The sequence below is a fragment of the Typha latifolia genome, chromosome 6 (genome assembly GCF_019914945.1).
Source record: "Typha latifolia isolate L0001 chromosome 6, TyphaL0001v2, whole genome shotgun sequence".
In the NCBI taxonomy this organism is placed as follows: Eukaryota; Viridiplantae; Streptophyta; class Magnoliopsida; order Poales; family Typhaceae; genus Typha; species Typha latifolia.
In genome coordinates this window covers 2,156,978-2,170,221 of record NC_133091.1, presented here as the reverse complement: position 1 = coordinate 2,170,221, position 13,244 = coordinate 2,156,978, and the positions used below count along the sequence as shown (strand labels likewise).

At 36.5% G+C, this 13,244-nt stretch overlaps 3 protein-coding genes across 6 annotated transcripts; all 3 read left to right on the top strand.

Annotated features, from left to right (window-relative positions):
- Positions 1–2,623: 2,623 nt before the first annotated feature.
- On the top strand, positions 2,624–3,376 carry LOC140790492 (protein MIZU-KUSSEI 1-like). The gene has a single exon (XM_073140604.1). The coding sequence runs from the start codon at positions 2,624–2,626 to the stop codon at positions 3,374–3,376; it is 753 nt and encodes a 250-aa protein (XP_072996705.1).
- A 467-nt stretch (positions 3,377–3,843) lies between these two features.
- On the top strand, positions 3,844–8,836 carry LOC140791389 (pentatricopeptide repeat-containing protein At1g80270, mitochondrial-like). The gene is made up of 3 exons (XM_073141938.1): positions 3,844–4,006; positions 4,423–4,990; positions 7,342–8,836. The coding sequence occupies exons 1-3, from the start codon at positions 3,972–3,974 to the stop codon at positions 8,584–8,586; spliced, it is 1,848 nt and encodes a 615-aa protein (XP_072998039.1). The 5' UTR covers positions 3,844–3,971; the 3' UTR covers positions 8,587–8,836.
- Positions 8,837–9,028: 192 nt separating this feature from the next.
- Positions 9,029–12,707, top strand: LOC140791578 (uncharacterized). 4 transcript variants are annotated; one of them, XM_073142225.1, is made up of 2 exons: positions 9,029–10,510; positions 11,580–11,870. In XM_073142225.1, the coding sequence occupies exons 1-2, from the start codon at positions 9,450–9,452 to the stop codon at positions 11,626–11,628; spliced, it is 1,110 nt and encodes a 369-aa protein (XP_072998326.1). In that variant the 5' UTR covers positions 9,029–9,449; the 3' UTR covers positions 11,629–11,870. The 4 variants fall into 4 exon arrangements, with proteins under 4 accessions (XP_072998326.1, XP_072998328.1, XP_072998327.1 ...); XM_073142227.1 differs by lacking the exon at positions 11,580–11,870 and adding an exon at positions 11,952–12,707 and having other exon boundaries at positions 9,030–10,510; XM_073142226.1 differs by having other exon boundaries at positions 9,030–10,510; positions 11,691–11,870.
- Positions 12,708–13,244: the final 537 nt, after the last annotated feature.

Here is a 13,244-nt window from a genome sequence, read left to right as displayed (position 1 = left end):
GCCTGTCGGCCTGGTCCAATATTCAAATGGCCACCACTAGCTCGATCTTTAGAAGTCTAACTTGGCATCTAGCTTTGATGAGTTCGACCTACCATAATATGGTCAAAAAAGAAAAAAGAAAAAAAAGAAGAAGTTAATGATAGTTGAGAAACCGTAAGCTAAAAAGTTTGGCAATCATTCAAAGTCCAAACCCTATATGCGATCAGTGTTGGTGTTGGTTTCTGGGATTAATCCATCTCCCTTTTGGATCCTCCAAAATCTAATTAATTACAACTTCAAGTGCAGATTAATATAATCCACAAGCAATTAGAACAAATCCCACCACTCCTGGAGGTTGGAGTTGTATAGTTGTGATCACAACTTTTGGTGCATGCATTGAATCCAAGAAAAGGAAGTGATCTTGGAAGATAGCATTAATGAATAAGACTAATTTGATTAGAAATAGGCATTCATGGTGTGTTAGTGGGTAATTATATTTCTTCTGATTGTGATCTTCACAAAGGAACATCTCTTGGAATTAATGTGCAACTACGCACTTATTAATGACAATGAAAGCTAAGTGACATCAACTAAGTGTTATCAAATAGTATATGATAATGAGGCAAAGACTGCTGTAATGTTAATTAAGAAAAAGAAACCACCTCTCTTTCTTATTCTTTTGTCTTTCAGAAAGACAGAAAAAAAAAGTTTCAAAAATATAAAGAATGTATATCTATAGAGGTAGAATTAATAAATAAACTTTAAAAGAGAATGGCTAATCTGGGATCAAGGATGTGGGAAATGGGAAGAAAGAGGCAATGGGTCACAGTGTCGTCATGGAAAAGACTTGAAAAAAAAGTTAGAAATCAAAAGTGAATGGTCTCGCACTGAGATGGCAAAGGAGTGACATGAGATGAGAGCACTCTGCCTTCTTGATTCAATGCAACTTTGCTCCATAAAGGAAGAATGGTACACCGATTAGGTCTCCAAATAATTCATGCATGGAAGACAAGGTTGGCCCCATTAGAGAGGGAGACAGAGAGAGAGTTCAGTGGAACCTTTTAACAATGCCCCCAATAAGGGAAGCCGTTAATAAGCTCTATAAATATAAGGGGGGCAGGCCTCTTTTCTGGGACTGGGAGGAGGTAGTAGAAGAAGCCAAATCCATTTGAGTGGGGGAATTTTAGTGGGAGTGCACTGCTCTATATATATATATATATATATATATATCCATGATTTTGATTATGCTTCTATATTTATCTTTTGAGATTGTGCGGATGATGATATGCCAAAGTTGATCTGAGCCTATATGTGTGGATCAGTTTGGGCTTACCATGGTATGTATGTATGTATGTCAATGTATTAATCATGCGCATCTAACATTCAACCGCACTCGTTTAAATTCTATAACTTTGGCACGCACTCGTTTAATCAAAATCGTGGGGTGCAAGTAAATGCACCGTTCAGTGAAAAAATTAGTTTAAAAATTGATTAAAAATACTCAAATTTTTACTTATTATTATTATTATTATTATTATTATTATTATTTTATTCTAATATATAGACATTCATCATTTGGCTCGTATAATTTTTTTTTCAATGCCTCAAAAACACCGTGGGTTAAAATTTTCTTCTAATGATAGTTAACAAAGGTCTTTCAAGTAGCTCGTCCTAGCTCCCACACCTTTATCTTAAATTCCCATATACAGAATACACTCTTTTAGGTTAATAGAGAATACTATATTATTTATAAAAAAAAAATTAAAAATAACTCTTTGCCATTTGACCTTATAAATCCAGTTCTCCATTTATTTTTCTCTTAACGTGAAAAAAATTGATTCAATGTTATTGTTTATAGTTATCTTAAGTCATCTATGTGACATTAATATACGGAATTTTTGAGATATTTTAGGAGGGGTGCTAGGGTTCAAACACAAAAGATAGAGTGTTTTTGATAAAAAATTTTTTTTAATTAATTGTGCCCAAATAGGTTATTGGGCCTTTCTAGTTTTATTCGGCCCATTAGTGCTTACCATACATATATATATATACATATATATATATATATATATATGTATATATATATATATATATATATGCGTATGTGGTATTGCGTAGTAGTCTGCATCCAAAGATTGTTAAATATGTAATTATACCTCTTAAAAATTAAGTCGACCAAACAGCTTTGCCAACAAATCTAACATCCTCCCATGTCTATATATCCTCCCATATATGTCATTACATTCTTTAAATGTTTTAATTTTCATTCAAATCATTTTAACTCTTTCAAAATTATCATTTTCATTAGTTTTTGAAATATTCATAGTATATTCCTAACATGTAGTTATTAAAAATAACAAATATATATATATATATATATATATATATATATATAAACATTTAAAATATCCTTCTTTCTTGAAGTTTAATCAGTAAAATATTTGTCTTTAATTTTTGACACAGAAAAGAAGGTTTTTTTTTTCAAAAAAATTATATATATATTATTATTACGTGCAATCCATAATACACTCCTCCTATAAAATAAAAACAAAGAAAACTTAATGTAGTAGCTGAAGCAACCACCACCACCACCACCTCAATCCCCAAACGCTTAAAATTCTCCACCACGTACCTCGCTCCCTCCATGTCCCTCCTTCCCCTCTCCCCTCGCACTCCCTTCGCCGTCGTGCCGGCGGGAACTCCCCCCGGCTCCCCGTTCACCCCGCGCCCTCCGGCCCCCTCCTCCCCGCCCTCGAGGCCTCCCCGTCGCCCGACGTCAAAAACCTGGAAGGCCCTCCGCGCCCTCCGGTCCCTCCTCCGCGCCCTCCCCCTCCTACCACCCTCCTGCAGCCTCCACGACGGCCACGTCCACTCCCCCCGCCGCGCCACCGGCACCCTCTTCGGCCACCGGAAGGCGAGGATCACCCTAGCCATCCAAGAAACCCCTCAGAGCCCGCCCCTCCTCTTCCTCGAGCTGGCCATGCAAACGGGGAAGTTCATGCAGGAGTTGGGCGCAGAGCAAGTACGCGTGGCACTCGAGTGTGAGAAGAAGAGGTGTAACGGCAGTAATGGTGATGATGATGATCAGAAGAAGAAGACTAGTATACTAGACGAGCCACTTTGGACGGCGTACGTGAACGGACGTAAGGTTGGGTATGCTTTGAAAAGGGAGCCGAGTCGTGACGACGTTGTGGTTATGGAGGTGCTGCAGAGCGTGTCAGTTGGGGCTGGAGTGCTGCCTTGTGCTATTACCGAGAAAGGCGAGGGGGATTTGGCATATATGAGGGCACTTTTTGATAGGGTGGTCGGAGGCAAAGACTCCGAGTCTTTTTACATGTTGAACCCTGAGGGCACCACCTCTGGCCCTGACCTTAGTATCTTCTTTGTTAGGATTTGATCTTCTACTACTTCTTTATTATGATTTTTCTCTTCTTCTATTCTGAGTTTTCTTTTAAAGTAATTAATTATGGATTTGAGAACGACAATGTACATATTATCATTAATTTTTTTGGGATATGATGTGGATATTGGTAGTTGGTCTTATGTTGTCTAGTCGACTTTGTCAAACAAAAATTCACCAGTCATATAAAATCAGGCTTAGTTTTGTAAATAAAATCATATTAGATTAGTCGAGAATGGTTTTGAATTCAAAAGGTATAAATTTTAGTTTTTATGTATTAAATCACAGAACAGAACTGTGTGCTATTCTTTTTGTTATATTTTCTTACTGTTCTCGGGCTTAATATCTTATTTTATGATTATGATGTTTAATGTTGCAATCAAGTTAATGGGTTGTGTTAAAAGAGTCGCCACACTAGATCGATATCCATTTTAACCGGATCCGGGTTTCAAATTGGATCCGGGACACTCTGTCTCTCCCTCCCTCATTGCTCTTTTATGAGAAGGGGGGAGGGGGTTTTAGGGTTTAACGACTCCATCACTGACACAAATCGAATGCGAGAGGATTTTTTTTTTTATCACTCAGGATCACCATGTCGGCTCTCCGAAGAGCTGCAAACCCTTCAAGGTTATGCTCTCTCGCTTGGATCATGTTTCTTTTGATTCCTTTTTGGATCTCTTTTGCAAAAAAAATTAAAAAAAAAATCATCTTGTTCTTACTATTATCTTTACATGGCGCTATTTGATCATTCATATATGTTTCTGTAATGTTGTTGTAGTAATTTGTTTAGTGAATTCGATGTCCTTGTACCTGAAATTGTTACTTTTACTTATTTATTTATTTATTTGGGTGAGGATGGTAAATTAGCAATTTGGTTAGTATTCATCTGTTAAAAGTGGCTCCTTTTGTGAATCTAATAGCTGGTTTTGTAACTTTGATTCTATTCCAGAACCGAGACCTATGCCTGCACTTGTCTGTAGACTTGATTAGTTTCATTTTGAGCGTAGTGTTTGCCAATCTTGATCCTTTCAATGGCATTTCAGGTTGCAGATTACACATCATGTGATTGCCCGAGCCTTTTGTTCTAAGTTTGGGATTACAAATTGTAGCTTGAGTGATACCTGTGAAAAAAGCTTACAGATGGGAGGCCATGTCTCCTGTGGACATTCAGTGATATATTTTCTAGGGGTTCGAAATCTTTGTTTGCAGTCGAGAACAAGTAATAGTAATGGAGAGGCTGCCGATGGATTTTTGGATGTTGATGAACTTCCAGTATGTCATAAAGTTGACAGACTGCCAGACGATGTGGATGATGAAGAATATGCAGATGAACAAGGAATCTCTAGGGATGAAGCAGAAGTAAGCAAAACAGAAGCTGCCAATAGTTCTCTGGGATCATCAGAGACTGAAAAAGATTTGTATCATAGTGATGAAGTCAGAGGGAAGAACCATACAACCCCTTTGTTCAAGGTTATAATGGAAGCGCCATGGCAGTCTGTTAGCAGTGTCCTTAACAAATGGGTTGAAGGTGGCAACCACTTGGGAAGGGATGAAGTCATGACAGCCTTGCGCAGTCTTAGGAGACGAAGGCTATATGGAAAGGCTTTGCAGGTGCCTATTTTTTTAGAAATATAGAGTTATAAGTTGTTTCTAACCTTAAATATGGGATGGTTCGTAGTGAGAGTAATCTGTTATTGGATTAGCTGTTTGCTTATATATATATATATATATATATATAGGGTGAATTTCAAATTACTCCCCTGTGGTTAGGGGTGTGAGTCAGCTGAGCTCTGATCAAGCTTGATTCAAAATTTGGTTCAAGCTTGAGTTCAAAATCAAGCTTGAGCCTAAACAAGCCGATCAATTTATATTGCAAATTGAAGTCTATTTAGTTCAAGCTTAAATTAAGCATGGTTCAAGCTTGAATTAGGCTTGATTCAACAAAATCAAGCTTGAATTGATTTAATTTTAATTTGAGCTAATTTTGAGCTTGAGCCTAAACAAGCCGATTAATTTATATTGCAGATTGAAGTCTATTTAGTTCAAGCTTAAAATAAGCATGGTTCAAGCTTGAATTAGGCTTGATTCAACAATTTAGATGCAAATTATTTAAATTATTTGAACTACAAAAACATAAAGATTACATAAACTTAAATTATAAGTTAAAAAAAATAAATTAACAAAAAATGATTTAAACCCAGGAGAAACTAATATTATGAGTCTTTAGATCTTTGATCTAAATTATATGTATTATATATCATAGGAATAATTATACTTAGCTCCCTTGAACTCACAATTTTTCACTTATATTTTTTGAATTTTTTTATTATGGGTTAAATACATTTTACTCTCCTGTATTTATGCCCAAAATCACTTTATCCCCCTATATTTCAAAAAGTCTTAAACCAGTTTCTATATTTATGACTAAAGTGAAATTGTTAGTTTTTCTGTCAAAGTCAATGAAGCGCCCCCAAATGACCAAAATGGTCCCGTCGTGTTTATTAGGTAAAATAGATGGGTTTTTTTTTATCTAATTTTCATTAATCTATATTTTCTTGTTCCTAGATATGATATAACTATTAAACTTCATAAAAATCAGTTAATAAAATTTATTATATAGTTGACACAAATCTATAAAGTAAAAGAAATGCTTATATAAGAGGGGAAAGACATTTTTGTCCATAAAAAGTTAAAAATGGAGACAATTCAGCCCACCATTTAATTTTTAAAATTTTTTGGGCGTGCTCCGTTAATTTGGATAAAAAAACAAATGGTCACACTTTTCGTAAGTATATAGACTGGTTTAAGACTTTTTAAAGTATAGGAGGGTAAAGTATTTTGAGCATAAGTACAAAAGAGTAAATTGTGTTTAACCCTTTTATTATCCACGTAATACTTCTAAATTAACAAAAGTATCTACATAGACCTCCTTAATTAAGAAAAAAAGTAACTATGTGGACTTTCTGAACTAAAATTTTTCATGTTAGAGGATCTATGTGATAAAAAACTAATTTAGGGATGCGAAAAATAGTGATAGTTCAAGGAGGCTAACTTATATAATACTAAATATTATACTAAATACAAGTAACCCTATATTATATAATACTAAATATTTATTATTATTTTTGAGTCTTATTAAGTCGAGCTTGAACCTTAATGAGCCAAGCTCGAGCTAACTCAATTATGCCTAAAATTAAACTACCACCCTAAACTTTCATTTATATCATTTTATCCTCTTGTTATAAAACTGTTAACTTTTCTATCTATACTTTAAAAAAAGGTGTGAATTACCATAATACCCCTGTGGTATTAATAAAATTAAACTACCACCCTAAACTTTCATTCATATCATTTTATCCTCAGGTTATAAAACAGTAAAACTGTTAACTTTTCTATCTATACTTAACAAAAAAAGTGTGAATTACCATAATACCCCTGTGGTATTAATAATCACATTGTTTTGAGCAAATATGAATATTTGCCTATATTTTTAAGATGATTAAAAATTTTCATTCCATGGCTATATATTTAAAAGGGGGTATGATTTGATAGTTAGATAATAATTAAGATTTGGGACTTCTAATCTTAGAAAGAAGATGTTGAAAATATTCATTCCATGATCTTAATTCTCACTTTTGATGACAACTAAGTGGTGGCATATTCTGGATAACAACTGTCTCAAAGACTGGTTACTGTATTCAGTCAGTGCATACCTTATAAAAAATGTTCAGACTTTAGTTTCATGTTCTTTTAAACATATAAAGAACTAAGATGAGAGAATGTTGATTATTGTGCCATTTAGAAAATCAATTATTGGGCATGCTGTACTTGCATATGCAAACTTTGCTTACAATTGGTGTGACACAGATATCCTGATATTTTGGAGCAATTTGTTCGATCTGACCTCCTATGGCATTTAGTTTTCAATCACTCACTTATACTTTATTTTTCATTGTTTGCAGTTTGTGGAGTGGTTGGAAATAAATAAGCGTCTCAATTTTGTGGAACGAGACTATGCTTGTCATCTTGATTTGATTGCAAAGGTGCATGGTCTTCAAAAGGCTGAGAAGTACATAGACAGGGTTCCAGAATCCTTCAGGAGTGAGGTGATATATGAAGCTCTACTTGCTAATTGTGTGTCTACCAGCAATTATAAGAAAGCAGAAGAAGTGTTCAAGAAAATTACAGACCTTGCCTTGCCAATTTCTATCTTCTCATGCAACCAACTCCTATTGTTATATAAAAGGTTTTCTCGCAATAAGATAGCAGATCTTCTTGTAATGATGGAAAAGGAAAATATCAAGCCATCCCTCTTCACATACAAACTACTGATAGACACAAAAGCCCGTGCAAACGATATAACTGGTATGGAACAGATCATGGAAGCAATGAAGACTGATGGCGTGGAGCCTGACCTAGTGACTCAAGCTATGGTTGCCAATCACTACATAGTTGGAGGGCTTAATGGTAAAGCAGAAGCAACCCTCAAGGAGATGGAGGGGGAAGATGTTATCGAAAATCGGAAGGCTTGCAAACTTCTCCTTCCTCTATATGCTTCGCTTGGTAAAGCTGACGAAGTGGAGAGGATTTGGAAGTGGTGTGAGTCTGATCCTAGTCTTGATGAGTGTTTAGCTGCCATTGAGGCATGGGGGAAATTAGGGCGTGTGGAAGATGCAGAGAGCGTCTTCGAAAGCATGTTGAGGACCTGGAAGAAGCTTTTGTCAAAACACTACAACTCATTATTGAATGTTTATGCAAATCATAAACTTTTGTCAAAGGGTAAGGAACTGGCAAAAAGGATGTCAGACAATGGCTGTAGAATCGGTCCTTCAACTTGGGATGCACTTATAAAGCTTTATGTTAAAGCTGGCGAGTTAGAGAAGGCTGATTCAATATTGCAAAAAGTTGCACAACAGAATCAGGTTAGGCCTCTTTATAGCTCATACATTACTTTGCTGGACCAGTACGCAAAGAGGGGCGACATCTACAACTCCGAGAAGATATTTCACAGGCTGAAACAGATTGAGTACTCTGGGAGGATGCAACAGTACCAATTGTTACTTGAGGCCTATGTTAATGCTAAGGCTCCTGCTTACGGGTTTAGAGAAAGGATGAAAGCTGATAACATGTTTCCTAGCAAGCAAATTTTGGCTCAGTTGGCAGCTCTTGATGCATTCAAGAAGACTCACATTTCAGAATTGGATTGACTGAAGAATCTTTCATGCCCTTCTACCATGTTCAAAATTGATGACATACTTTAAACTCAATTCATGTTTTTCTAATAGGCTAATAGCGAAAAGAAGATTTAAGAGTTATCTTTGGAATGCCAGGCATTGGATCCGCCACAGGCCTATTTATTGTGATTTTGTGTTTCTTTCCAGAAGTTGTTGTTTAATACATCTGTACCCCTCCATTGTGTTCTTAATCTCACAGGCATACGAAGTTGACATTTCTGAATTAGAGATGTTGCTCATTAAGAACATTACAGGGTTCACAAGTTAGTAGTTAACTTCCTAGCTGCAATTTTATCTACATTTAATAATTTTATTTAAATTAAGAACACCCTCTCCTGCAACAACAGAAGCTTGCTGTTAACCAGTGAAAACTACATTTAATGCAAGCATTACTTTCAAAAAAGGTTTAAATGTCTGAAAAAGTCAGAGAAAGCAAGGGCATTCTGGTAAGAAAAAGAGAATTAAAAAACGAATCCATATTGTTTTCATAGAAATTGCTCAAAAAGAACAACAAATTACCACGACTCTTTTTCTACTACCCTTGATGATGACCAACAACCTCTATAATTTAATGCAACTTTAACTTCCTTTGCTCTCTTTAGCTTGTCATCTGATTGAGGACTGTTGTCTGTTTGTGCAGCAGATTAATGGTGTGGACTGTGAGGGTTGGTAGCATTGCCTTTTGATGACCTCTCACCCTTTCTACATGGAAAGGGCTCCCTTTTTCCAACCTGAGGGCCCTTTCTTCAAACCCAACTGCGACTTTTGGAGGAACTGCAACATTTAGCTTCCAATCCCTTCAAAGCTTCCTAGTGCTTCTTCCCATAGAAAACGCCATGGATCCCAGTAGCTACACTTCTCTCCTTGATTCTTCTATCCCATTGAAGCATTTGGAGCATTTGGAGGAGTCCAATTTCCCAGCATTGCCACTTCCTGAGGAGCTCAACATCCTGTGCCAAGATCTCTCTTTGCCTTCATATTTATACAATGTGGGATCCCCAGTCACTCTCAATCCACAGGTGAGCTCTGATTTCAACTATCCCATCAGCAAAGAGACTGTCTTTAGTCTTGATTCCACCGTCTCGTTGGAAGATTTGGACTTCATAGGGGCGCAATTAGACTTTAGGGTTGATACTAATGCAGCACCAAATGTGGTCGTTTCTCAAAATCAGAATGTGGGTATTGTTGGGTCTGCTGAAACTTTTGGAAATCACCATGGCCCAGTTCAGAATGCCCATTTGCAAGAACTTTCTGAAGCATATAAAATAGTTGGTGGCGGCAAGGAGGAGGAGAAAAAGCCCCTGCAAGTAGCTACTGTTTCTGTTGACTTGATCAGAAACAAGAGGCCATTTAAGTGTATGCATGATGGGTGTGAGAAGACCTTTAAGAACCCCCAAACCTTGTCCATGCACCACAGGACACATTACAAGAGTTTGGGTGATGGACTGCATCCTAATGCTGCGAAAGCTGGGCAGAACAAGAAGATCCCATGCCGATGCCCGGTATGCGGAAGGGTGTTTGTTGGCCTCTATGAATTGCGGCGTCATTTTGGGAGGAAGCACTCGGAGGGAGAGAAGATGCATAGCTGTAGGAAATGTGGTAAGAAATTCTACATAGAGGTGGATTTGAGGGACCATGAGAAGCTTTGTGGGGAGATGGTGGGGTGCAAATGTGGATTGAAGTTTGCATTCAAATGTAATCTTCTGGCTCATAAAAAGACCCACCCAGAGTGTGTAGGAGAGTCTTCAAATCCTCTGAATCCAAGAATTGCTGGGAAAACTGCTGGTTCTGAATCCAAGAGTCCTTATATTGGTATGATGGGTGTGAAGCTAGAAGACATCTGGGCTCTTAGTTGCCATTCTCGGCTTAGCGTTGTCAAACCTCAGATTTTTAAAGAGTAAGTTTTTGGATTTAGGCAGGAACCATGCAAAACATTTCTCTGTTGTTGCAATCATTTCCAGGTTAAATGATCTAAATTTTCCCCTTTTGTCTTTTCTCCAACTTCCATGTCTGACTTGTTATTTTAAAAAGCAATGCTAGCACTAGTTAACTGTGAATCAGCATTGTCAACTTTCCTCTTAAGATGGTTGTGAGACACCTGATACTTTCCTTCTTAGTAAAGGTAAACAGTATGTTTGTTTATTATTTTAATGTCAGACAAGCATCTACTGAAACCCAAAATTATCCGTTGATATATCTAATCAGATATCAACCTTCATAATTAACCTGTAGATATAACATAGTAGCAATTCAGTCTGTTGAGTATAGAAGAATTTTGACTGATCATGTTTCATTTGATTAATGGAGAGTAAGCTAAAATTGGCCCTTCAAAAAGTTATATTTGATGAGGTTAACGCAACTCAGTATATGTGGCCTCCTACCATATCTGTTGAAATATTCTTATGGTACTGCTCTGCAATTACATTAGTTGATTCATCAGTCCTTTGATCCTGAGCGAAATTTAAAGTGAAAATTTGTTTGGTTTTCTTCGTCATCTTTCATTTTAAGCCATGATTTGCTTCACTTGCAACCCTTTAAGTTTTTCTGCTAATAGCAAAAGAATTTTTTTCTTCTCTTCATTAAACTTCACTTAGTAATCTTTTCACAATGTCTGTTTCAGCCATATGATATCAAAAGACTAAATTCCATCCCATTCCTGTCCAGCCTCTTGTAAATCAACTTGAAATAATCATGACTATGAAGAATCTTATACTGAAAGTAGCAACTATCTGATCAATTGAACTGTTCTTGAACTCATGAAGAATTTTGTCATGACCATAGATCACATCTTCCCTTTTCGAGCATGTGGCTAGATTTCTACAAGATATCAAAATTCTCTATCATATGAATGCAATTTCAATATAGTCATCATACTGCACTTGTTCCCTCAATTTGTTTGCTTATATCTACTCACTAGTAGCCTTCCTCTTGTATGTTGATAGTCGTTAACAAACTCAACTATCTAGAAAAGCGGCACAGAGTAGACTGGGCAGAGAAATATGGAAGTCAGCATAACAATCACACCAGGAAGTTCAGCAAATGCATCTGGATGTCTAAATATTTCTTGTTTTCTGCAGGAACTCCCTAGATTAGGCATCAAAGTCTAGACAAGAGTTGTATAATGTGCAGCAAATAGATTTTCATTCAGTCTTGAATGGTACATAAATGAGAATATTGATGGTATTGCTGCAATACAATTGTACAAGGAGCTTTCTTTACAATTGAAAATAAATCTCCTGCTCTTATTTCTCAGAAAAGAACAGTACATTGAAGAGAGGTTAGACAGCTTTCAGTAATTCTTTTATGCATCATCTCCTATCTCTGCTTCATTTGTACAGGGCATATCCATAAGCGAATTCATCTTAAGATTCTTGCCGTCATCTTGAACAAGGAGAGCTGCCAGACCGCGTGCGCAGATCAACAGAACCACACTGGTGCACCCCATGAGGGTTCAACAACAGAATGACCATGACCTCTACCTTGGAACATTACTTTTGATCCCATCTTACCCACCAATCAAAAGGGAGACTTACGATAGAAAAACAAGACAACAAACCAAGAGAAGCAAAGTATAAAGAGATAGCCATATCTCTCAATGATTTGAATTACAACATATAAGATTGATAGCAGTAGCTATGCTTTTATAGCAACTCACTCAGAATTCAAGTTGGCAATTAGTTCATGAATTTTGTGGGAAATAAAATTGATTAGTTGCTTTATCAATTTGATACCTTTTCCATTCCAATTTTGGCAAGAGAAATCTACCTTCTAAAGAAAATTTATCAGATTTTGGCAAATTCACAACGGTATCCATTTCTCTTTATTGATCCGATGGCAAAATTAGTTATCGTATTAGTTTCATATATAATATATTTAGATTATTCCTTATGAGCTAACTAATAGCAAGAGGTGATTATTTGCAAATATATCCAAAGAAAGAGGAGTTGATTAATTAAATTTGAAAAATGGAGGTAGGTTTTTGCAATAATGTTAAAATGTAGGTCGTTATATGCAAAAACCTCCATTTTATTACCCACCGGTGATCAGAGAGGCCAAATTGATAGTATTAACTAGCGACACAGAGAGGAGGAAGGAGAGATGCCTCACAGAACACGGCCGATGACGTCGCTGTTGGTGTTCATGGGAGTAAATTTAGTCCTCGTCAATACCATCTCTCCGGTCTACGATTTCGTCTGCTTCCTTCCCTACTGGGAGCGCAGGGTGCGTTGTTTCCTCTTCCCCAATTTTTTTTTCACTTTTAAACTTGTAATCTTGGTTTGTGTTCAATTTACGTATTAGATTCTTAAATCTTCATATTTTTGGATGGTTGTAACGTTACCTTCCTTCTACTGTTTACATCCGATGTTGATAAGATGCAATATGAGTTGGTGCATGTAAGCTGTTTGTTGAAATGCTCGAAACAAACTGGATGTTGCGTTTCGAGTTTGGGCAGCCAAATAGATCCTTTTCTTGTTCTAACAGATGCAGATTAAGGGGAAGAATTGCCTGCTAAAAAATTTATAGAGTTCAAGCAGTTTTTTTTTCCTCCTTAAAGAACTCTTTGTATTTTAAATTTTGAAATAATCCTTATGTCCTCATTTTCCTCATAAAGATCCATCTTCTTTGAAATA